This window comes from Cibotium barometz, chromosome 2 (genome assembly GCF_041138505.1).
Source record: "Cibotium barometz isolate CiBa-2024 chromosome 2, ASM4113850v1, whole genome shotgun sequence".
NCBI classification, from domain to species: domain Eukaryota; kingdom Viridiplantae; phylum Streptophyta; class Polypodiopsida; order Cyatheales; family Cibotiaceae; genus Cibotium; species Cibotium barometz.
Window position 1 is genome coordinate 58,097,477 of NC_141047.1, and position 25,960 is coordinate 58,123,436.

At 44.6% G+C, this 25,960-nt stretch overlaps 1 protein-coding gene across 7 annotated transcripts in view; it reads right to left on the bottom strand.

The window, feature by feature from the left end:
- LOC147641265 (ADP-ribosylation factor GTPase-activating protein AGD5-like) overlaps positions 1 to 19,632 on the bottom strand; it is a 55,106-nt gene extending 35,474 nt beyond the window's left edge. Inside the window, exons 1-5 of one of the 7 annotated variants that reach the window (XM_086819838.1) lie at positions 19,349 to 19,623; positions 19,134 to 19,234; positions 18,937 to 19,020; positions 18,794 to 18,852; positions 6,322 to 6,412 (exon numbers count right to left, since the gene is read on the bottom strand). In XM_086819838.1, the coding sequence (XP_086675964.1) occupies positions 6,322 to 6,412; positions 18,794 to 18,852; positions 18,937 to 18,954 (168 nt within the window). In that variant the 5' untranslated portion in view covers positions 18,955 to 19,020; positions 19,134 to 19,234; positions 19,349 to 19,623. Of the gene's footprint in view, positions 1 to 6,321; positions 6,413 to 18,793; positions 18,853 to 18,936; positions 19,313 to 19,348 lie in introns of those variants that run through there. The other 6 variants (XM_086819846.1, XM_086819831.1, XM_086819827.1 and 3 more) reach the window with 6 other exon arrangements.
- Between the last annotated feature and the right edge of the window lie 6,328 nt (positions 19,633 to 25,960).

A 25,960-nucleotide genomic window follows, 5' to 3' on the forward strand; every position in this document is an offset into this window, starting at 1 on the left:
ATCTCTTGAGATTCCGTAAAAGAAACTCGATATGGAGCACAAGTAGGTGGAGCACTGCCAAGAAGGAGATCAATAGCATGGTCAACTGGTCGCCGAGGTGGGAGAACCACAGGAAGCTCCTGAGGGAAAAGATCCAAGTATGGAGCAAAGAAAGGTTGCTTGAGGTACATCATCTTCGTATCCATGTCCTCGGGAGGATCATTGGGTGAATAGACCATTAAAAGTGCTAAGGAACAACCACTCTTGCGGACCCACCATTTTGCTTGAAGATCTGAAAGGGTTGGTGTCGAGGGTTGGTCTCTGATGCCTTCGAGTGCCACAAGTGTATCATTTTGAGTAAATTGTATGGAATGGTTCCGAAAACTGATCAGGGGATCATATTGATACAACCATTCTTGACCAAGAATCATATCATAATGTGCCAAAGACATGACTTGGAAATCCAATTTGTCACGATAGTGCTGAATTCGAAAGGAGAGGTGTTTGGACAGTGTTACACAAGGATGTGGAACCATCGACAAGCTCTACTTCATAAATAACAGCACTTTGAGGAGTCTAAATCTTCAATCTCTGGATCAAGGTGGTTCCCACAAAGTTATGAGAACACCCACTGTCGATGAGCACATGAATAGGGTGATTGGAAATAGAACCTTGAAGAACCAAAACTTGAGTAGACCGTTGGGGTAACGGTGAAGAGGCAGGTTGAGCTGTTGCAATAGCGGTGATCACTGAAGCATGTGCAATAGCATGGTGATTAATCGCACACTTTTCTTTGTCAGCAACTGGGGGTTTCTCCTTGGAAGTGGAGAGTTCAACATTAGAATTCTGTCGATGGGTTTGTCTTTTGGGACACTCAAACCAACGATGAGGTCCATTGCAAATTGTGCACAATCCTGTCTTTTGTTGATCCCGTCCAGAAGGAACAATGGAAGGACGAGGATTGCGAGATTGGTCACATCCTTGGTCCCGTCCACGATCCGAACTGCGTGGTTGGAAGGACTGAGGATGCTGGGATTGAAAAGAGGACGATCCTTCTGATCGGCGAGGGTGTTGAGAATTATTCCATTGGGAATTAGACCGGGAGGTAGAAGTGCCAGAAGACTCTCTTTGACTATCTTGGTTCATACGAGACCTATTGGCTTTCTGAAAGGCATTAGCTCGACTGGAAGAGGCCGAATTCGAGAATTAATGTCTGCAAAACGCGCTCAGCGTAACGTATGGCATTGGCAAGATCGACAGGACTATATTTCTGAACATCGGCACGCAATGTGGGATTAAGACCTTCCACGAAGGCATGGAGTTCGTCCGCCCCTGGGGACAAGGAGTCAACCTCCAGTATCAAGTTGGTGAACTGGGAGATATAAGAGGCCAAGGAACCATTTTGGTCCAAATGGCATAAGCGCGTATGGGCTTGGAAATCTGCACTGGCGCGTATGAACTGCTTATGGAGGACCCGCTCGAATTTTTCCCACGTTGTAACCGATTTGCCGGCGTGCTGTCGTCGTTGCCACCACAATAAAGTAGTGTCTTTGAGGAGGAATACCAAAAGGGGTCATGGTTTCAAAGTATAACTGCAGTTCGTAGAGCCATTGGTCTAGGATGCGCTTATTGCACTGACCACCATAAGATTCAGGGGATTTAGTTTCCAATTTCTTTGTTTTACTGGCTTGTAAAAGACGATATAGAGTTTTAAGGTTGTTGCTTTCTACCTCGAAAGGAATGATGTGTTCGCTGCTGGTACTGTTGCTGAAACATCTGCTACTGGTATGGAACTCATATGGGAGTGGCGATCCGTGTGGAGCTGCTGGATCTAAGAAGCCAAGGATGCCATGGACTCCTAGAGTTGCTCTTGGAACTGCTGCTGAAGTTGCTGCAAAGCTTAATGCCATTCTGGAGGAGCCGGTGTGTCAACAGGTTCAACCATGAGAGAAGATGCTGATGTAGAGGCTGCAGGGTGACAAGGCTCTGGGAGTTTTTGCTCTGATGACGTCGATGGGCTCTAGTAAGAACCATTGACTGGAGGGTGCGGCATTTGTAAATCCCGTGAGGAGAGGCTACATGCTGGTGAAGCAGCTATGGACCATCCAGTATAATGAGGGCGATCCTCTGGGACTGGGCTTGCATGAGAGTCTGCTACTGGAGAAGAAGGTACAAGGGTAGGGGCAGTTGCTGGTGTCAAAGGTGTATAATCTGGTGTAGAAGGGCGCACCGTGAACGGAGATGGATAAACGTTCTCAGAATAGGTGCAATATTCATGAAAAATGATGCTACACTCGGGAAGGATAGCACCAAGATAAGGATGACGCCTGAGTATAAAACAGTAATGATCCAAATCGTGTGCAGAAGTACAAACACAAATCACCCACACATCGAACTCTCTGAGGTAAGAAGTCGGTGTGGCTATCTGAACACAATAATGAGTGAGCTGTAAAGAGGGGGACACACTCACTGGAACAGGGACAGAGACCGGTGGAGAAACACGGGTAGGAGAGGGCACTATGGACTGTGAGGGTGTATCCTGTAAATAACTGAATTCATAGGTTTCCTCTGCCATAAGCCATTGGAGAAGAGGGTAATGTGTGTCCACGTAGGGTGCTCTTAAACCCATGAAAAGTGATATTGGCCCCTGATGAGTGGAGAGCACGCAAAAGAATGAAGTGACGGGTTTTCGATATTCTAATGCTCCACATTATGTGAGATTTTAATGCCCAAGAAAATGGAAAAATCAAACCTGAAGAAGATTGCCATAAATAATATTGTTATTGTAGGAGAAGCACCAAGGAGATGGTGGCCAGCAATCATACGTAAATCTGCAACGGGAAGCGGCTGGTCCAAAACACACGTCCAAGAGGCTGAAGCCGTGGAGAAGGGAGGCGGCTACAGGCTCTGGCACACGTTGAAATCGTGTGGAGGGGCGAAGGCTGAAAACTGCACGAATATGTGGCAACTGGCGCCGGTTCGTGAGGGAGCCTGTAAAGGTGTTTTTTTTCTTTTGTTTTTTTTTTGCTTGAATGCGTGGCACTTAGAACCTTAGACCCCACCTTTGAGAGTGGGTATTATGTGTGTTTGTTTTTTTAATAATAAAAAAAAGCAAATCAACGTGCGCTTCTCAACAGGCAGCCGGCTGGGGAAACTCCACGAAGGGATGCGACTACTCCATGGAGGGGTGCTTGTCCATGAAAGGGTGCCGGCTGAAGAGGTAAGCCTCCGTATTGAGGGGTTGCATACTGTCTTGCCTCTGTTCAAGAGTTTTCTGCAAAGGGCTGGCCCAACATTAATCAGCAAAACTTGGGAGTTTGGGACTGAATTTGGTGGGGCATTCTCTCCTGCTCTTCCATTCAATACTTGCTACACCCAATTTTAGGGTTTGGGCTGCCTGATTTTAGGGTTAGGATTAGGGCTGATTTTAGGGTTAGGGTTAGGGTTTGGGCATGTCACAGGGCAAAAAAAGTTTACTCTGATACCATTGTAAAGCTTTTATTGCTTTATTAACATGATTAAGACTTAATTAATGAACATAAGACAAATACTGCAAGAAAAGACTTGAGTGATTGCATTGAGAGGGGGGCCTTTCTTAAATAGAGGCCGAAAAGGTACAACTAAAGAGGCACATCCCTGTGAAGGGGTGTGGCTCTTGAATCAATGGTTATGTCCTTAGGACTTAGGAGTGTGTCTTTAATGAACAGGCATGTCCTTTGATAGTGACCTATGTGCAAGGGTGTGACCCATCACAAGTGTCTTTACAATTAATTAGGCATTAAGGAGTAATTAGGGAGAGATTAAGAGAGTTACTCACAATCGTGACATAATCCCTAATTTACTGTGTACCCAATCGGCCAAGTTATTTAATGAAGATGTGGCTTGTCCTCTACTGGCCGGTAGCAATTGGGTATGTGAAGGGGCAGGCCATGAGCCTATAAATAGCAAGCTTAGTTCAATCATTAGATCATCCGATCCCCACATGGGGGCAATCAATCCATTAGGTCAGAAGTCAATCCATTTTGGAAGGCCCAAGGCGACAGAAGTTGTACATTCAAAGACATCTTTTTGTATCATACTGCAAACATAGTTTCTCTCTCTCTTCTCTCTCTGTCTAGTCATTGCTTGGTTCACCCCTGAAGAACGTCATGCCAAGGTGGCTGCTGGACAGTGCTTTTATTGTGATTCTGCCAAGCATATTGTTAGATATTTTGGAGCTTTATGTGTGTATCCAGTCGACCAACAGCCGACCAGCCCTGCAGCAGTCGACAGGGCATTAACAGCAGCCGACAACAATAAAACAGCCGACTGTGCATTTAATGCAGTCGTGGAAAAATTCAGTAGGCCAACAGCCTTCTCAGGCAGCCGACCAGCAGTAGGAGGCCATATAAATGCATGTGCCTCAGTACCACACAAAATATTCACGTAATTCAGTAAAGTGCAGAAGCATACAACATCCAGTCGACTCCAGGTAACAAGGGAGCCCAATTACCCATTGAAGGGCCCTCCCTTGCAAGCAGGAGTATTTGTTTGTAGTGCTTTGGAGAACTCTATACAATGATGTGAATGATGACTGTGGATTGCCAAATGCAAGGACGAGGAAGACCGAACGCAGGCTAAACCATATGCTGAACCAATAGCACTATAGAAGACTCTATGAAGCCACTTATGCAAATCTAGAACTATTGAGGATATGCACATACGCTGGCTGAATATGAGAGGATCTTCTAAGCTAACTTGGACTGAAGCACGGAGTGCTTAAGGCTATTTGAATGTTCCAAGAACCCAAGGGAACTAAAGCACACATGTTCTCTTAACTGCTTTGCTGAATACTTGATGAATGATGTGATTTATGCAAGGGGACTACAGGCTGCTTACATAATATCTATGCTGCTGGTCGGTGATGGAACAAAGGGTGTCGGCCAGCTAATATGAGGATGAGCTACTTATTTTCCGAAATAGTAGCTTTAAATTTGGTTCAGTGACGGCCAAAATGCGGGAGACACAGCTACAGCCAGTGTCATGGTGGGAGAAATATGGCATCAGCACCCCTCACTTGGTGAGTCTTGACTCTTGGTTCTTGAATCTTGCATAAGAGTCCACTTGTAGTATACTTATAAGTTATTTCTAAAAAGGGGTTCAACTTCTTTTGTTGCATGAATTATGACAGAAATCCCTCGCCATTCGAGTCCTATCACAGGATTGTAGCTCGTGTCCTTGCGAGAGGAATTGAAGCACTTGGGCCCTCTTCCATACAAAGAAAAGGAATCGGTTGTCCACTGCTCAATTAGGTATTTTGTCATTGAAACCTCCGCCTAATTGAGCAGGTAGGCAATCCCATCGAGCCTCGCCAAGTCAATGTTGATAAAATCTAACACCAAGCTATAAAATAGCTGAAATCGGCCCTCCAGGGTAACCCTAAGTTCGCTCTCTGAACGGTCAGAAAGCCATCACTATGCTTAAAAACAGAGTACATCAAGATTGCTCAACATCTAGAACACCCATAACAGCTCACAGAAAGTATCCAAATAAGCACGGTACTTAGTCTTAGTAGAAGATAATGAAAATGTATTGTGTTTCTTGGATCTCCAAGAAATAAGACCGGAACCAAGAGTGAAACAATAACCAGAAGTTCGTCGAGTATCCCGATCACCTGCCCAATCAGCATCAGAGTATCCAACAAGCTCAGTGCCTCCTTGAGACCTTAGTCCAAGGTACCGGATAAGTATCGGAGAACCCTCAGAGCGGCCTGCCAATGAGAGTGTCAAGGAGCAGAAGAAAACTGACTAACAACACTGACACTTAAGAAATGTCAGACTTGGTGTAAGCCAAATAAATAAGAGAACCAACAAGCCTCCGGTATTGAAAATAGCCTAGAATTAGTGCCAAGAGAAGCGCTAATGTGTGCTCTAATACCATGAAAGAACATGGAATCGCAGAGTACCACGTGCAGAGTGGAGGTGCAGCACACGGACGAAGGCCAACAACCGGCTAGGTCCCCCCTCACCCAAAGATCCCATGAACCACCATAAAAGTGGGGGATGAGGGGAGACCATGGGGAATTTGCCCTATATCAACCCACTATGTGGGATAAAAGACTACCACATGGTAGCATGAGAAGCGGAGGGCAAAAATCCATTCCAAAACTGTGTAACACCTTGCAATGTAATCTAAATGCAGAATGCATCATTCGTTACATACATTTGAGGATGCAAAACAAAGCAATCCTAATTCTTAACCCCACATATGAGCAAAACTTTCAAAAGTAAGATCAATGGATGTGATGTTGATTGAAAACTTCAAAAAATAAAGAGTGCAATACAAAACTACTCAAAGAGGCACCTTTGATATATGAACACCAAGGCTACGATGAATTCCAGAGCATTGGATGCAAACAAATATTCCCAGGTTTACACTTGCCCATCTTGGCCCCCTGTAAAAGAAAATTGCATGCATCAAAGTTTAATCCAAAAAGATCATAAATAGCTAAGCCTACACTTTTTGCTTCTTTCAGCGACACTCTCAACCACTGCATTTACACGCTTCAAATTATATAGATCTGAGAAGGCAGCAAAACCCACGAAAATTTACTCTCATTAAGAGATGAGTTGTGTGACGCCTCATAATTCTTTGACTACTTAGAATACCCACAAAATATATATTTACAACCCACTAATAAGTATATATACACGTAGATGAATCCAGGAACATACCCAAATTCACCTTATAAGAGAGTGCATTTTATAACCTCACGGTAGTCATCCACAAGACAATAAACCATCAACTCCATCATGCATAGTATGGACTAGATACGACAACATCCCCACTAATACGTATAACCCTTCCTCGTCCATTCAATTTCCACAAGATTTTCGACCCATATATAGCCACAATCATAACCATTGTATTCAACAACAAATTTGAAAATGGACCCTTCATGGGATCTCAGCTATGGAGAAATGAGATATGTATATCAAACACAAAGGCTATCATTCCATATTGGCCCTCTTGACCAAATAGGCATTGGGTTGGCACAATTTGAACTATGAATCTCAACAACTATTGCGAAACAACTGCATTGGCAAGGCTACCATGTAACTATTGGGAATATTCACATTCACGGTAGTTAAAATGTGTAATGGGTTAGTAAATAAAAAGGGTGCTAGGTGGTTGTGTAAACTAGCACTTGTTTGTGTGTGGACTAGGGCTTAAATAAGCTAGTGTGTGTGAACAATTGCTCGTGTGTAGGTTCATTTATGTGTGGGAAGTTGGAAGAGTCCCTTACAAGAATCTTATGTAAGCAATGATGTGTAAAGGTGACACCTCTTACGGAGAATTGGCATCATGCCTTGACATGTGGCATGTAACTATTTGGCCCTCCTAGCTCTTTTCACATGATGGAACACATGCACGGACACATGGATAGGTTGATGAAAGCATGGGAACACAGATCATGAAGTTGGCTTCAGAAAAAGCACCAATCTTGGAAAAAAAGCAAAAAAAGCAAAAAGTCAAACTGAGTTGCCCGTGAGACAAGGGCACCATTGGAAAGAGGAGACTGAGCTGTATCAAAAAGCTAAAAGCCGCTTTTTCAAAAAGCAACTCTAGGGCCAAAAAGCAAGGCCTTGAAGCTAGAAAGGCAATAAATCAAGAACTTTGGTAAAAGATAAGCAATATTTTATTATTATTAAAATATTGAAGCAAAAAGAGAAAAGCAAAGCTTAAAGTATTGCTTTTGGCAAAAAGCAAGGCCCTCCCCAAGTATAAAAAGACACTTTGAGCCTCTCTCTTGGCATCAAGTGGGTGAAGAGCAAGGAGATCATCATCAACAACCTCATCATCATCCTCATCCTCATCCTCTGAGCACCGCCGCCTATAGCCACCAACCCTGCTAGCATTTCCTCCAGATCCTCAAAAAAGGAAATTGGCTATCAGACTCATATATCCACCACCATGGTGTTACTTTTTCGAGAAGCTTCTTGAGGATTTTCCTACAGATTGGGTATTGAGTTCCCTTGCACATCTTTGAGGTTTGGGATTTGATTCATATTTTGGACATTGGTACTAGCCTGGTGAGAGACTCTTTTTTTTTTCCTCAGAAAAAAGATCCTTCAATTAGTTAAAGAAAAAGCAGCCACAAAGGGCTAAGTACAACCACGACGGGCTAGATACAAACTCGCCTCATATAAGGGCAGGAAACAAATGATCAAAGGGGAAGAGATGCTTCTCCTACAGCTGGCCGCTCTGTGAGGAGAAGGCTATCTCATACAGAGGGAGAGGGGGGGGAACAACCACACATGTGGTTTGTAATGCCAAATGGGATCACCGCCTCTATCAATGCTCCACCTATCCGATCCAGAGAAGCTAAGACTCCCAGGACTACGCCCAAACTCTAGGAGATGCCAAGGGTCCTGTCCCTAAGAATCAGTATCATCTCCTCCCAAGCAGAGTACTCCACACCAGAGACTCTGGCCATGCCACCTCCAAGTCTGTCCTCTGCTGCTTGTATCATATTGAAGTCACCACCCATGCACCAAAAATCAGCCTAGGGCAAGGCCTGTCACACAGTGCTCCAAAAGATAACTCTACCCGGGTCCCACAGCAGCATTCGGGACATAAATGTTGAGGAAGCCAACACTATTCTCACCAATCAGAATGGTAACCCACTGAGCACGTCCTAGAACTGTGACTCCTAAACCTATCACAGACGACAAAAGCTACTCACTGACTGAGAGAGACACTCCTCCCTACATCCCTGAAAGGCCGAAAGATGGAGACCAAAAAGTATGACTCCTGCCAGGTAAAATCTTCCCGTAGAGGCGGGTGCGCCCCTCAGCAAGGTGATGCTCCTAGAGGAAAAGAATGTCGATAGGTCCCCCAACCATAGCTCGCTGAAGCTCTCCTCTAAGGACACCTCGTCTCTAAAAGCATTGAGGCCCCTCTAAACCCTGAATGTTCCATGAGACAATCCTCATATCAATCTCTCTGTGAGGCGGAACTATCGAAACTGCCCTCCACTCGAAGAGTCTTGGGCGTGGGTTTAGACAGGGAATAGTCACAATCCGTCCTGGTGCAAAGTTGCGCCAAGTGGGTGTGGATCGTACCCTCCATGTACTGCCACTCTGTCCGAGCACGAGAGTATGCATACTCAATGCTCCATTGATTACAATGAAGATACCCATAAGAAGGGGGGAGGGGTACTGCCCCATAAGAAGGGGGGAGGGGTACTGCGATAAGAGAGATGCATGAACACAAAAAGCAGCACCTCCAAGCTAGAGGTCACCATCTCCCCTTCCTCGTCTCTGTGGGCTGATCCACCAAGCTCCATCATGGCCAGAGACCATAGATGGGTAAGAACGTCGGTGATGTGGAGATCCTGAAGATGCTGCGATAGCTCAACTGCCCGGCCCTGAATGGTAGCAGCCACCGACTCTAGATCCCATTGTCCCCGGGGTCGCACTCAAGGGGAAAGAGAAGATCATCGTGCCATTCTCTGGCGTAGAGGGTCTGAAGTGGTGAAAGACCACACATATCCGAATAGGGGCTACAGTCTCCTCAAACCTGTCTCTCCCTTCCATCGGAAGACATCGAAAGAAACTATAATCCACGGGCTGCCCCAAGATCCCGGGGGACCCACCTGGAGGCTCCGGTGGGAGAGCCCTCACCGGTGAGGCTGCAATGGTCATCTCCACCGGCTTTGCGAAACGATAAATCAGGCGACGAACAGAACTCACCGGCTGTCTCCTCACTAGATGAGGGGCTCCAGGGGCCGACAGAAATGCTCTGGAGAGGCGCAGGGGGGGTGGATGGTGGGCATGGAAGAAGAGGAAGGGACAGATGGAGCGACTGTGGACAGAGTCGGAGGCGAGGGTGGGGGAGGGGGGGGGGGAGGAGGTGGGGGGGGTGGCGAGGGGGAGCGGGGAGGCGGAGAGGCTGGAGAGGCACGCTGCTGAGAGGCATCCATTGCAGAGGAAGGATGTTGGGGTAGGTTCAACGGAGAGAGGGTTGAGTCAACCAGCCCCACTGGGCACTAAGGGCCGGAAGAGAAGTCACAATGAGGAATCACCCGCCAAATCGGGGAGGGGGGGGGAGGAGGCTCTCCATGACTGGACGGGGCCCGCCGTTTGCGGGCGGGTGGTGAGATAAGTCCTCATAACAGTTCTCTGACAGAACCGAAACCTCCTGCATGCTTCCAGCCTGGCGCACGACGGCGATGCTCAGCTCTGGTGCTCGACTGGCCACCCGGGCGGGGGCCGACTGTCCGCCATTCTCCAGCTGGAGGATCATCCATGGTCGGTACCTAGTGCTCTGTTGCCTAGGAACCTGCTCCTCCCTCGGCCCCTAGTGCAGATCTGAGCGGGAAGCGAGGGGGGGACCACCGAGGGCAGTCTGACGTTGAGGGCAAGCTTTGGCCAGATGACCCATCTGTCTGCAAATGAAGCATTGGCCTGGAAGGCCGGAGTACTCCACTCACTGCATACTGGGGTCGCCCAGAAGGCTGGGAATAGATATCATGTGAGGCACAAAATCCAACGTGGCAACACAAATGTAGAGAGATGGAATCCCGACTGCTCATGCAAGGGCCGAGGCAACGGTTGGGGGGGATTCCATCACTCTCCCAATGGCACCACCAATCACCGGGAGAAGAGGAAGGTATTCCTTCATGAGGCTTGGAAAACATAGTCACGGGAAAGCTTGTAACTCCAGCTAATGGGTCGGTTGCCGGGTCGAAGCCGTGCTGCCACCATGCAAAGAAGGCCTGGGCCGTACACGTAGTGCCACGGGGCTCAGCTGCACGACAAGATCAGACACCACTCATGAGTCGAACTCAACTTGGTAGTAGCCGCGCTCCAAAGGATGAATATTTGCGATCTTTGCAGGCGCACCTAGGAGGCTAGCCTAAAGAAGATCTTTGAGTTGGCCACGCGCGGAGCGGCTACCGACAATCTTGCATACCAGAGTGGAGGCCTCAAGGGATGCGACAGTCGTAGCGAGAAGCTGCAAGTCCGCTTCAAAAAACGAAAGGCACGTAACGGTGGCCTCGGTTGGGGGAGACAGAGCGGCTGCCATGGAGTCCTCCTAGGGGCGAAGACCAAAAGAGGCCGAAACTTGCCGAAAATAAAGAATTGCCCACAACCTAAGGGCGCTACCGAAGGAAAAAGGATGAGACGAAGAAGGGGAAGCGGAAGGACTAGAGAGCGAAGGGGAGGGGGAGACGAGAGATTGGGACGCTGATCTTGCCATATTGTACATTTCACTTTTAGTTGGATCACATGGCTGATATCTTACTGTATTGGGTAGCCTTTGTTATCAATGTGGTTCCGCTTTCGATGTCTTGCTGTATCACCAGATTGCAATCGAGGACGCTTGCCATTTTTCAAGGGGAGGGTATGTCATGACCCTGTGAAATGGGTGCAACATAAGTGTGAGCATGGTGGTCGGTGAGCAGGATAAATATTTTAAAGATTCATACTTGGGGCTAAGGTTTATTAACCCATGTGTGGACAACCCCAAGTGTGAAGGGGGACCAAGGGATTAAAGTTCATAAGGTTTATAACCTTGGGTGGCCCCTAGGAAGGTTTTAAAAACCATAAGTGGCCCCAAGGATATTTATGGGGGGGGAGCTAGAAAAAGAAAAAAGACAAAAATGGGCAAAGGGAGAAAGGGGCCGGTAGAAACTTGCCCCCCGAGGGGGGGGGGGGGGGGGAGGGGGGGTCACAAGCAGTGAAGGGAAGGGGGGTAGGTGCAAGAAGGAAAGGCGGGGGGGGGGGGGGTCACAGGCGGCGAAGGGAGGGGGGGACGGGCACAGAAAGGAAGGGAATGGGGGGGGGTCACAGGCGGCGAAGGGAGGGGGGCGGGCGCAGAAAGGAAGGGAATGGGGGGGGGGTCATAGGCGGCGAATGGAGGGGGGGGGGGTGGGTGCAAGAAGAAATGCGAAGGGGAGGAGAGGGGGGGGGGGGGTAGGACAGGGGAACGAGCACAGGTGCAAAACGCGAGGGGGGGGGGTACAAGCGCCAAGGGGGGGAGGGCACCAGCAGCAACGCAATGCAAGAGGGGGAGAGCACAACTCACTCCAACTACAATCTCTATTTTATGTTGTCCATACATGCCTGGTGAGAGACTCTTGTGGGTCATCCTCATGGTGTGCTCGGCATCAGAGATCTTGTGCCTCAACACCGACTTCGACCCAGATTCCTACATCGACAGATTTGTTTGATATTGTTTTCATTGATCATATTGGTCTTGGCTTGGAAGAGCCCGTGGATTGTTCCTGAATAAATTTCTGAAAGAAAGCGGGGCCTGTTTCCTGCTCAGTGTGGTGTACTGTGCAAGATCCCTATACCCTTCTTTCTCTCCCCTCTCTCTATCTTTACCTCTTGGATACATGGTTGAATCTATCACTACATGCCCCACTGGGCTTACATGGCATGTGAGGTGGCACGATATGCACACACCTTGTAAAGGAGACCTCTCCTATAAAAAGGACCAAAATAACATAATACAAATATGCTTCCCACGACTCTCAGCTGGGACCAACAATTATGATCAAAGCTAGGACCACCAGCTATACTGCCAGTTATGCCGCTTGCCATCGTTTTAGAGCGAGCCGCCGCCCATCCAGAGCCTACTCCCACCCACCGCGGCCCATTTCCACCGCCATTCTAGGTGGCACTAGTTGATAGTGCACCACCACCGCACAACTCTCTGGCTGTCGCATGCAATAGATTGATCATTGTAACCCGCAACAAAGCCTTCTTTATACCCGTGAGCTTGTGCAATTCCACTTTGAGAGAAGAGAAGAGAGAGAGAGATGATAGTAGTCGACAGTACTGGGTCCCAATTGTTGGAAATTGGGGGCCAACTCTCAGGAGGTCACCCATCCCAGTAGTGTTCATGCCACTACGTGGCTTGGAAGGGATTAGAGTGGTGGAGGTTAAGCGCGTAGTGGCATGCTTAGTGGCTTGGAAGGGATTAGAGTGGTGAAGGTTAAGCGCGTAGTGGCATGAACAGTGGCTTGGAAGGGATTAGAGTGGTGGAGGTTAAGCGCGTAGTGGCATGAACACTACTGGGATGGGTGACCTCCCGGGAATTGGCCCCCAATTTCGAACACCAATTACCCATTGTGATGTTTGGCCAATCTTATTGCTCATGGCTGGCTAACTGCACCTACTCGACTTCTATTGTTATTTCCCATATGCTGGCCAACAGATGCCAGTAGGCCTTTAGTGCTGGCCGACGGATGCCAGTGGGTAAAGGACATGCAACTACTCCAAGACCTATGCTATGGATTTGACTTCTACATGCCTTATCTGATGAATTCTCCAAGTGGGTCCTAAAAAGGTAAATCCTACTAATGAGTGTTGCAGTGATGTAGAACTAGTGCGTCACATAGCACTCCAATGCAGGGTGCTTGTGACACTGGCAGCACTAGTGCAGAGATCTCTGCCGCCGCCTAGTATCCTTGCTCCTCTGCGAATGCTCAACCAACATTTCCAGCCGACACAGCATCTTGCATACAGAGGTACATGAATTTTTAGTCTTTCTTGTATACATCAGTTTTGGGGCGAAATCAAAGCCTTTTGTGCTAGAAATTTTTAGATTCTTGTTCAAAAGGGAGGATTTGTGAAGTGGGAGCTGTTGGAAGCGGAACCGTAGCACGCACATGCAACGATGGCCAATGAGGCCACGCCCCCTTAGAGCCCTCCGATCCCATGCGCACCACACCCCCGTAAAGGGTGGTGGAGGGATGAGGGAGCCTTAGGATCATTTGACCCTATATCTAAGGTCTTTTAGACCTTTACACGTGGCAGCCAGAGAACGACGTCACCACCAACACCCTCCCTGACGTTGAACGCGGGTCCCTACACAAAACACGACAGAGGCTGCAGCTTACAATGATGACCTTGCTCACACGCTCAACAACAAGCTTAGGCTCAGAGGCTTGGCCATGGCTGCAGCGGCTTGGCTCAGAGTCATGGCCACGCTTAGGCTGGCTCAATGGCTTGACCATGGCCTATAGCCCTACAGCTTATACACAAGACATTGGAAGCAAAAGTGCAACACACACATGCGACGATGGCCAACGAGGCCGTGCCCCCGCAGAGCCCTCCTATCCCATGTGCACCACACACCCATAAAGGGTGACGGGACCTTAGAGTCATTTGACCCTATATCTAAGGTCCTTTAGACCTTGTGTTGGTGTTGATGTAGTCCAAGAACACGTAAATAGATGAAATACATAAGAAAATGTTTCTTACTCTCTTCTCTCTTTTGAAAATCAGGGCAAGTGCAGTAAGGCTCTGCTTTGATATGAACTTCATAGTACCCTTCTATGAGAAGACAAAATTTGACATGCTCGTTTGGTGTAACACATGTCTCTTCTATTAGTACTACATTCAACTCAAGGACTCTGGCTATCTTTTTCTCTACCTCTTTTGATATTCGAGTCACCACTTTTTGCTCCTCTTACTAGATGGAGGGGTAATTCCATCCATGCCCAAAACTCCATGATTTGGATCAAATCTTTGAAACAATGGGATTGACAAGCCATACGCAAAGTAATGTTTATGTTTAAGCTTAGGTTTATACATAAACTAATTCTTATGTTAAAAGTGTAATTTTGAACATTCAATTCATAAAAAATGTAAGGAAGTTATGGCAAAATTTTATCATTAGAAAATAAAGGTTTATTAATAAATTAAATTTTATGCTAAAAGAGGAACATTGAGTATTATCATTTCATAGAAAATGCGAGGAAACTATGGTAGAATTTTTATCATTAGAAAATGAATTTTATGCATAATTAATTTTTATGCTAAAAGTGAAATTTTAAGCATTCTCATATATTAGAAAATATGGGAAAGTTATGGTAAAATCTTTATCATTAGAAAATGACATTTATGAATAAATAATTTTTATATTAAAAGTGAAATTTCGAGCATTATCATTTCATAGAAAATGAGGGGAAGCTATGAAAAAATTTATATCATTAGAGAATGAATTTATGCATAATAAATTTTATACTAAAAGTGGAGTTTTGAGCATTATTCATTTGCCTGAAAAATAAAAAAGGTTATGCACAAATTTTCTAGATTCATTCAATTTATGAGAATTATGAATATAATTCATTTAGATAAAAATGGATTAGTAGATGTGCATAATTATTTTATGCTAAAAGAGGGATTTCCATGATATTTTATTTTGGAAAATTTGAGGAAAGAATGTGAAAATATTCACGTGCAGGACAATGCACACCTAACCTCAGACGCACGGAGTGAAACCCTAGCTGACTTGTCCTGGACTGGGCTCACATGTGACCAGTTTTCCCTCCAGGTCCTGCACCTTCTTGTTCAGATATATATATGTGGCATCCAAGTGCGGGATGCACGTGACAATCTTTCCATCTCTTCGCTGGAGCTTCTTGTCTCCTGTTCTTTCGTTCTACTACCCTGTTTTGCTGAGGAGTGTGGGGAGTAGAAAACTGCCTCTGTATGCCATGGGAAGTACAAAAAACAATGAATGCTCGTGAAGTAAACTCACCACCATTGTCGGAGCACACTTTGACGACTTTGAGGCTAGTGTCGGCCTCCACCATAGCAACCCAGTCTTTGAACTTTGTAAATTTCTGAGATTTCTGGGACAGAAAAAAGACCCAGACCTTCTTGGAAAAATCATCCACTAATAAGAAAAAATATCCGGCTCCTCCATGTGTGACGGCAGTCATAGGTCTGCTCAAAAAGCCTTTCGGTTCTGGCTTTGGGATCCCAACAAAGAGAGAGTTATATTATCGTGGGACGTGCGCTTTGATGAAACCCTGGAGACTTCTAAACCCCCGGAATCACCAGCAGCTTCATCAACTCCTTCCTTGGTTCCACCCTCACCATTGGTTCTTACCTCTCCTCCACCTCTGCCAAGTATCTCTCTCCCTCCGCGGTGGCTTCAATCTCTATTGCAGGATTCTTAAGTCCCTTCTCCAACCATTTATCAATCTAGGATTACTCCATCCAGATTGAGGAGATCTGCCCAATTACAAACTCAGAGTGTTGGCATGCTTACAGTTAATTTTGCATTGATGACTTCCTTGATGCATCATGCGGAGCCTTCTACACCAGAGGAGGCCTTACAAATTCCTGAGTGTGTGGCGGCTTGCGATGGAGGCGGAAACGGATGCCATTAACAAAAATTACACATGGAAACTTGTTCCCCGCCCTTCTCATAGGAAGGTCATTGGCATCAAATGGACTTATAAAGTGAAGTTTCTTGCCAATGGTTCACTCAACAAATATAAAGCCCGCTTGGTGGCTAAGGGCTATGCCCAAAAGGAAGGTGAGGACTTCTCGGAGACTTTTGCGCCCACCCGCCAGGTATACCACTGTCTCAACAAAAGTACGCTTCTCAAATTTTGGAGAGGTTTTAGAAAGGACTGTTGCTCTTTATCTTGCCCATGGACCCAAATCAAAAATTAAGTAAAAACGATGACTCTGCACCCTATCATGATCCTACTCAGTACAGAGAGCTTGTCGGCCCACTTATTCATCTCACCATTACTAGGCCTGATCTTGCTTACAACGTTAGTGTCCTAAGTCAGTTCCTCTAAAGCACCACATACTTCTCATTGGTAGGTTATTGTTCGTGTCCTCAAATATATACAGGACACCATGACACATGGGATTTCATATGGCTCTAGTCTTGATTTGGTTGGATATTCAAATTCTGACTCGGCAAGTGATCCAGATACCCTGAGTTCCACTATGGGCTACTGTTACTTACTCGCATAGTTGTTTCTCGTATAGGTACGAATGGGTTCGTACCGTACGATATCATACGGTACGAGTTTCTCCCCCCCCCCCCCAAAAAAAATCCTTGAAAAAAAAAATCCAAATGCTTTAAAAAATTATAGAAACCCTACTTAACAAAGATCCCAAATGCTCGCAATACTTCGCAACTTTCGTGTCCACTCGATGTTCCATATGGGGTTGTTGAGAGACCTAAAAAATCTAGCGAGGTAGACTGGTAGTGTACACTTGATTGGTAGGATGAGAGAATCTTGCTACATCACTTGGAGATCCCTGGTATAGGTAGGCTAGACAGTTAGATTCTCAAGTTATGTACGAGGGAGAAGATTTGGACATGGCCATTTTGATCTAGAGAGGAGTCCCTAAACCTATCACCCTAGATGCACTGCTCGTATTTGTGCAAGGACGGTCCCTTAGTCATAAACGCTACACTGGGAGACCTTTGGTATTGCATTACCCATCCAGGTTCTTTTTTGGAGACAATCGGGAGATCCAACTGGGAGAGACACATATCCATGTTCTGGTTCCTCAAGCACTGTAGACTCCTCCCCTCCCAACCTTCCCTCACATTCAAGGTTGAAGCTCCATAGGTTGTAAGTGTAAAAAATAAAAACCATATTTTATCGTACGGTATCCGAAAATTTCATATCGTACCAAAAATTCCCGTACGGTATCGTATTTTCGTACCGTGACAACCATGCTTACTCAGTACCGGACTCATTTCTTGGCAAACGAAGGAGCATCCCACAGTTGTCAGTTCTTCAACAAAAGCAAAGTATCGTACTTACTTTGAAACAGTCAAAGAGCTTCTATGGCTTCATCAACTGCTTGATCATCTTCATGTCTCTCCTTCGATGCCTACCGTTGTCTACTCCGACAGTCAGAGTGCCATGGCTCTTGCACGGAACCCGATCTTCCACTCGAAGTCCAAGCACATTGCTGTTTATTATCATATGGTTCGTGACTACTTAGCCCTGGGTACCTTAACACTAGAGTACTGTCCTACAAGGGACAATGTGGCGGACATCCTTACCAAGGCGCTTTCCAGACCAACTTTGAATCACTTACTTCCACGCGCCGGTATCGGTTCTCTTCAGTGGAGGAGGTGTTTGAGGGGTCATCTCCACTATTCTGGGTGCTTCCCCACTGTTTCTGCACATCTGGAGGACCTCCCCCAACCTAGGAAATTTTCCCATATTTTTTGGGATTTTTTCCACATTTTTGGCACCTTTTTTTGGCATGTTCCATTTTATGCTCCAATCTTCCTGCTTTATGCTGGCCGATTGGGCTCTCTAGATGCTATATAAGCATGGGCTCTGCCCTCAATCGTATCATCTCATTTTCTAAATATTCTAGGATCTTGGCTGCACCTACGGTGTGCCTCATGCTGCCTACTCCAACTTTGTAACCACCTTTTGGTGTATATGATCTTCCTTCAGTTTCTGTGCATCCTGTATTTGTGAACTTCAATTCTCATTCATTGTTTGGCACTTTGTCAGACACCTCTTATAGGCGCTAGGCATCATGCCTTGACATGTGGCATGTGTAGTGGCAACATATGCACACACCTTGTAAAGGGACCAAACTAACATATACAAATATGCTTCCCACGACTAATTGTGCTCCCATTAATCTCCAACTAACTCTTGTATTAATCACGCTGATTATCTTGTGCTAGTTGTCATCTTGTCTCTCCCTCTCTCTCTCTCTAGTAGTGCCTCACCGGACCAAATGCCAAAAGCCGATGGATGTCTCATTCTTTTGTAAAACTAGAGCACATGGCAATATGACACACAACACGTAGCCTATGCACTTTTCATGAATCAAAGGAGACAGCTAAATGCTTAATAGCATGAATGCAATCAAATTTTGTGGTAAACATTCATATTACAAAAGTTTCTCCAACAGTCATGAAATATAAGGTTTTTGCAGGTTTTAAGAAGACACAAAAAGACCTCTTTGAAACATGTAACCAAAGATAAGGAAACCATCTATGGCTAGCTAGAAAAATAGCGTACTTGCTACTGCAATCGGCACACTCTCTGTTTTCCGGCAGCTTCATAAGCCCTTCCAAGACCTGGATAACGCAGAAAATGCAAAAAATCAGCAAGGCAAATGATCATTTGTTCACAACAAGAAGCACAGCAGACTAAGATTTGACCTCAAAAAAAGAGGCCATGATTATGAGGTTTCCTCTGTATCATGCATCAAAGAAAAGTAAAGGTTGACCTAATTTTCTCAACTCCTGTTATCAAGACGAAGCAGGCGTTAGGGTTCCCCTCCTTCAAACAGCAGATGAACCTACTTTTCAACTCATTTTTTCAAGAAAGAAGGAGAAGGTACTCGTCGTCGTATTACTCTTCTTCTCGTAGTTAGGGTTTTGTCTGCACCATGCGTCAGAGGAAAGCAAGCTTTACGCAGCAGAAAACAACAAGTGCAAAGGCTGACCTAACGCAAACCTGCAGAGAAGACAGAGACTCTAACCCTAGCAAGATAGTGAGCGAGGATTATCATTTGTACCATCGCGATCCTGATCAAACTGCGGATCGAGAGGGTCTCGATGGTGTCCATACCTTGCGGTGCCTGTCATTCTGCTCTTTCGTAACGGAGGCCTTGTCATTGAGCGCCATAAGCAGACGGAATCGCAGATTACCATCCACAGTAAGACGACACGCAGGAGGAGAGATCGCAGCGGTAGCAAATGACGTGATAACGCAGCGGTAGCAAATGATGTGATGGTCTCACAAAGACGCTTGACGGAATTCTGCGATGTCGCCTAGGTAGTGTGCCAATTGAACTCTCTCTACCCCCCTCTTTGACGCTGTGATGTCGCGCCAATTGAACTGTCTGTCTCTGCGGTGATTTTTTACCACTAATTAAATAATTATTGAAATTTTAATCGCTAAGTTTTGTGGAGATATGGCTTCTATAATTAAAACCTTTTATGGTGGACAAACGTCAATTGTTCAAGGGTCTCCAAGAGGAGTTGGTGGACTAAGCTGGGTTGTTGGCAAGGCTAAAACTCCTATGGAGAGGCGTAACGAGCAGTACATAAGTAAGTACATATAGGAAGGGTTTTTTTTGGGGAGGGGGGGGAACATATGGGGATCGCACCTTAGAGTTCTTAATAATGCTACAAGGATGGGATGAGTGGTGGGTCAAGGTAATGAAACACCCCACAACAAGATTCACACATACCTAAACATCCTCATTTTATCTCAAGAACTACAATTTTCAAGCACCAAACTCTTCTATTCAAAGCCCAAGTAAGTCCAAGAAAAAGGTCTCCATATGGTCTATGAGAGGGACTATATGCTTTTTCTACATAGGGGCTCAAATCCCAAAACCTTGAGTCCCAAGGCTTAAGGGACCACGACTTCCAAGTTTTAAAGTTTCAAGGACCCCAAACAGGTATCCTTGAAGACAAGTTGAAAGAGATGCAACATCATGTTTCACATCGCTTATGTCGAGGTTTGAGCTTCTACAAAGCGGTTGGAATGCCACAAAGAAGAGTCACTTCAACCCTTACCCTTACAATTGTTGATCCTCAACATCTATGTGATTAGCAACCGAGGTAGACCTTCAATCTAGTGTAAGGTAACTGGATAGAGAGCAGCATCAACAACAACAATGGAGATCACGTGTGTGTGGTGTCCATTTATTCCTTGTGGTCTGTATATTCTCTATGGTCTTTATGGCCTAGATGGTCTGCATGTGTGGCCATAAATGTGCTGTATAATTGGTCAATGAACATGCTATGAGTGGGATTTGTGCATTGTTTGTATGGTCCATATGGTCTATACATTGTTGGAATGGGTTCCATGTGATATTTATGTAGTGGTATTGTTCTTGTCTATTATGTTCAATCCATGTGATATGTGCATTATTGGAATGAGCGCTGCTTTGAAATGCACATTGCATATGGTTTCCCTCTAGATTTTGATCCTTCTGTTTGCATATGAAAGACTTTGCAAAGCCTAATTTTCACCACAATTTCCTCCACTACCTGTTCATCAAGAGAGAGAGAGTCTTGTTGATGTGATCTTCGGCCTTCCGAGAGATGCTTGGTTGATATTTTGTATGTGTGCCATCCCTACATGCAGTTGTGTGGACCAAAGGAGGTGCACTAGGCGCACCTTCACTTATGTGTTGTTCATTATTATGGGCTACATTTTCACATGTATTAGAGGGTGCCGATAATGTCCTCCTTATCTCTATGATAAAACCTCCTCTTGCTCTTATTAGAGATGCAACCTCACCTACATTGCCAAGAGCTATAGGCCACACAGTCAGCGAGGTTGGAACATGGGTGATGTTGCAATCAAACCATGTCACATCATTGTTGTAGAACCACATCATTTGTGATGCACTCCCTCCTTGATGGGTTCGTGTGATGAGTAGAAGCATGGTGTTGGCACTCCTTTTACATAGTTTGAGATGATGCAGCCGCATTTCCCTTCATGTTGGACCCACCCTTCGCTTGACTCGGTTGTTCATCGGCGTTCTCTGAATGGCCCATAATATCTTGTGAATATCTTGCTTTGGAACATATATGGGAGTTTAGCTTGCCCATTTTCATCTTCCTCTGAATATCTTTTGAGTGGCTTTGTCACTGCTGTCAAAGTGGAGTTGCCATGGTCTCCCCTTTGGGCGCCGAATTACAAGGCTTACATTGAAGTCCGAGTGGTGAAGCTAGCATCATCTTCCACTATATCATTTTGAGTAGCTTTTCTCTTGCATCATCTCTTTGTCTCCTTGTCCCCTTAGTGTTCTCATAGTGCATAGTGCATAGGCATCCTTGTTGTTATTGCTTGTTGCATTATTCGCATCACTACTTACAAGGGTCAGGGTGTCTGTCATGCCACGACCCTCTTCATGAAGTTCACCAAGCTGGGGCCCTCCCTAATGTCTTTCTTTGTGAGCCTATCTCCTAGCCAACTACCATGCCTAGATTCTAAGAGATTGTTTGTTGGTCTAGATGCTAGTTTAATAATTATGCAAATTAATGCCAATGCTATTATTCATTTCACATAGGGGACAAGAAAAGGTGTTGTTACCCATTGCCATTGGGATGACACCCTAGTGGTTGAATCGAGCTCCCCACCAACTAAGCCATGCTTGGGATGTGACTAGGTCGAATAGCTCCACTCTACCACCATTGTCGAATCCTTCGACTCTATGTGAGTGCTTCTTTCTTGCTCATTGCCTTCCTCCTCTCCTTGCACATTATGTTGTGTGTTACTTGCTCTTTTCTCACAACATATTTCATTGTGTCGTGTTTGAGACTCTGTGCCAAGTGGATATGACAAGAATGCTCCATGTCTTGACATCTCCTTACAACCATTGAACACTAACCGCATTCTAATTGGACATCTATTTACAACCATTGAACACCAACTGCATTCCAATTGGACATCTACTTACAAACCATTGAACCATTGAGCACTAGTCAAACCTCATCCTAATTGGCTTGGGCCCTGTCTACGATGATAAAGCCTCAAAAATTAGCTATTGGAAACCCATTTCTCATTAGCACTTTATTGAGAGATTGCCAAAAAATTCACTTGCGTAGTTGCATCTTCAACTTTTATCTCACAGCTGGTAATAGTAAGGATCTTCAAAAAAATCACTTGCGTAGTTGCATCTTCAACTTTCATCTCATAGGTGGTAATAGTAAGGATCTCTTACAAGCTATGGCATGCATCAACCGTAATGACCAATGGTTTATTACATTTATGCACCAATGGAATGACCAATGCTTTGCCACATTTATCTTCTCTAAAGTGGAGCCTATAGAGCTCATTTTGCTACATACATGGGGTCTTACAAATGGCAGTCAGTGTCACCTAATCTTTGACTCGATGGGTATGGTTGAAATGTATCCATGAATGATAGAGGTCTTCGTCACATCCTATTGACAAGATCTACTCCAAAGGTGGGCCCCTTCATTGACATTTTAAACTCATAGCAAGCCTCTTTATCTAACCCCTACCCAGGAAAGAGGCTGCCATGGAAGAATTAATAAGTGATGTCTCTCTTCGATGTTAAGAGGTCATCATATCCAAAAGATGAGCTATTGAGTTCCTCACAACAAGCAGCGGAAACCATCCCACATGCAAAAGCCAAACAAGTAAGCAATGGGTTTGAATCTACATCCAATTCCTAAGGGAGTGATGGCACCAATGCTAGTATCAAGCCCGACCAAGGGGGATCAAAATAAAAATATAGATTAACATGAAAATGGGATAACATACATACCCTGTGTTTTGGACAAGGGAAAAGATCTCCTCAAGGTAGTCACCCCGCTCCATCTCACCCTTGGTGGGTTTCTGGCTCGTGTGGAATGAAAATGTTCATTACTGGTTCTTTGGCAAAACCGACATATGCTATACCTCATGGTGGTGATATTCAAGGTGAATCATTAGGCACGTCAAGGTAACACCATGAGGCATAACATAGTAGATGTATGCCTCGTACAATGCCATGCATGTCCATGGTCCCTCGCAATAGTAGCAATTGACTTGTCTGTCTTCATCTGTTGATTCTCCCAAGACACATCTTTTCCTTCTCATCCCTCTGAAGTTTGTTCCGTTTCTCCTCCCTATCCCAATAAAGTGTGGACAACTATTGCTCAAGCATTGGAGCTCCACAACACAATAATTGATCCTCATGATGCCATTAAAAGACACATTTATAGTTGTGTCTTTTGTCCATAGGTGAACATCATACCATGATTCCATTGCATTCCTTGGAGGTACTTGACCCAATGTTGATGGGAGAACTCTAAGGCAAGACCCCCATTTTAAAACCTTGGTATATTTGTGATTTGTTTGTGGGGCTCGGTCTATGTCTATTGTGCAACTCTTTATGTGCAATTGCCTTGACTGACACATCATGAGAATATAGCTCGATTGCTGAGCGTAATGTTGAGCTTACTTGTGATGCTTTGTCCTCCTAGATGGGTGATTCCATGTCCTACTACATGGGGTGCAACATATTCAGCTATGTCTACTATCAAATTAACGTTGCTTCATAGTTGTAACAAACATCTCTACCAAAATGAAATATTCATTGTCTTTAAGGTCCTTGTATTATGGTAAATCTATTGTGGTTATAGTCCCATTTATCATTTTGCAACAATGCAGGCCCCATCCTCTCCTCCAAAGATATTATAGAAACTATGTACTTCCCTCTAAGTAATTGTATGTGCATACATGTGCTAGATAGACCTACAAATGAAATTGTTACCTCCATTTATGAACTTGCACTTTGAACTTGTGCAATTCCTCAACCTACACTTAGAACTTGGACTCTAAGAGAGAGACAGAGAGAGACAGAGAGAGACAGAGAGAGAGAGAGAGAGAGGGAGACCATTTGCAACCAAACATTTATATAAATATAAAAACCACCAATGTGTGGTCCTAGTGGTAAAAAAAAGGGGGAGAGGGAGGACATATTGCCCTCCCTCCCCCTTTTTTAAAACCAACAAATGTATATAGTGCAAGAGTGCTAGCATTATTACCTTCGCCTTCTCTAATGTTCTGAAATCCAAGGCTATGGGGTCCTTCTCACATCGCCTTTTTTGTGTGTAATATACACTTTTCTCAGACATATGCTTTATAGGGTCCAAACCTTTTACACATACAAGGAGAGTTAGCAATTATAATTCTTGTATGCTTTATTTACAAGTATTAAAGCTCATGCATGTAGCTTTGAAGGAGATTCGATAATTGTACGGATAATTGAAGCAAACATCTCAACATGAAGTCTCGTCCATGCTTGCAAATAGTAATGGTTTTGGTAGCATTGTGGAAGTGTAGCCACCTCTAAATATGTGCAAGTCTTGTCCACATCGAATGGTATTTATGTGTAATATACACTCTCTTAGACATGTGAAACTCTAGGTTAGCATTAAACACGAGTTTCTTTTAATGTTTCTTGTAATATACACACACTCTCTCTCCCTATCTCTTCCTTCATTACACGCTCTCCCTCCCTCTCTTCCTCTCTCTCTCTCTCTCTCTCTCTCTCTCTCTCTCTCTCTCTCTAGCATCTCTCCCTTTCCCTCGAGGAACACTTGAATTATGGTAGTGAAGAAGACCTATCCTCTTTGTATTGGCCGGACAACATGATGGTTCCAATGACCCCCCTCATCCGGTTAGACCTTCTCCCAGTAGGCATGATGAAGAGGAGGGCTTTGCATTGGTTCACTCCTCCTCACACACTATGCGTGCAAGCAACAAATGGGAGCTGGCATGATGTTGTACTTGGATTTTCCAAGACAAACACTCGAGCTCACACGGTTTACATGTATAGAGATAACATTAGGCTCTTAAATAGGGGCAGAGCCACAATTACAACAGTGGGTCACTTCCATGCTACCCTTACTCAAGTAAGCACCATCCAGGAGGAGGGAAATACAAACAAGCCTAGCATTCCATCAACATTGTGGTAGAGATTTTGTAATGAAGCAATAACTTTAGATTAGGTCAAGGACCATGGTCATGGGCTTAAGTATAAAAGGGGGACTCATTGATCACTTTTGTATCTTTTTAACATCTTTTGATATTTGGTCATCTTAACTCTTGGAGCTTCATGGCTTTCATATCTTGGCTTGTGGAACACTATATTCTATCCTTTGGTGAAACGCTAAATCACTAGGCATCATGGTTCTTTGTATGAGATTATCTCCTTAATCTTATATTAATCCATGGTGATTGTCTCAAACCTCAGCTTTATGATCACTCCATTTCAATTGGTATCAGAAGCTCTTGGCTTAGATCCTTGTTTAGAAAATGATTAAAAGATTAATCATTTTTAAATTATTCTTAATCTAATATTTAGAATGCATTTTCTTGATCATTAGTGATAATCATTTTTTGGATTATAATTAATCTAGTTTTTTCAGAATGCATTTTCTTGATCATGATTAATGTTAATCATTATTAGATTAAAATTTTTTACAGTTTTCAAAATGCATTTTCTTGTTTTTTCTACATTTCTTGATGTTCTTGAAAATCTTCTTGATTTTCTTGAATTTTATAAAAATTTTGCATGAATTAAAGCTAATTTTCATCAAATCTTCACACAAACCCTAGTTTCGTGCTATTATTTGCAAGATCCTTTGAGTTCTTTACATTCTTAGGGAGATTCTTGGTTGTTGTGCAGTTTTATGTGAGTCTCAT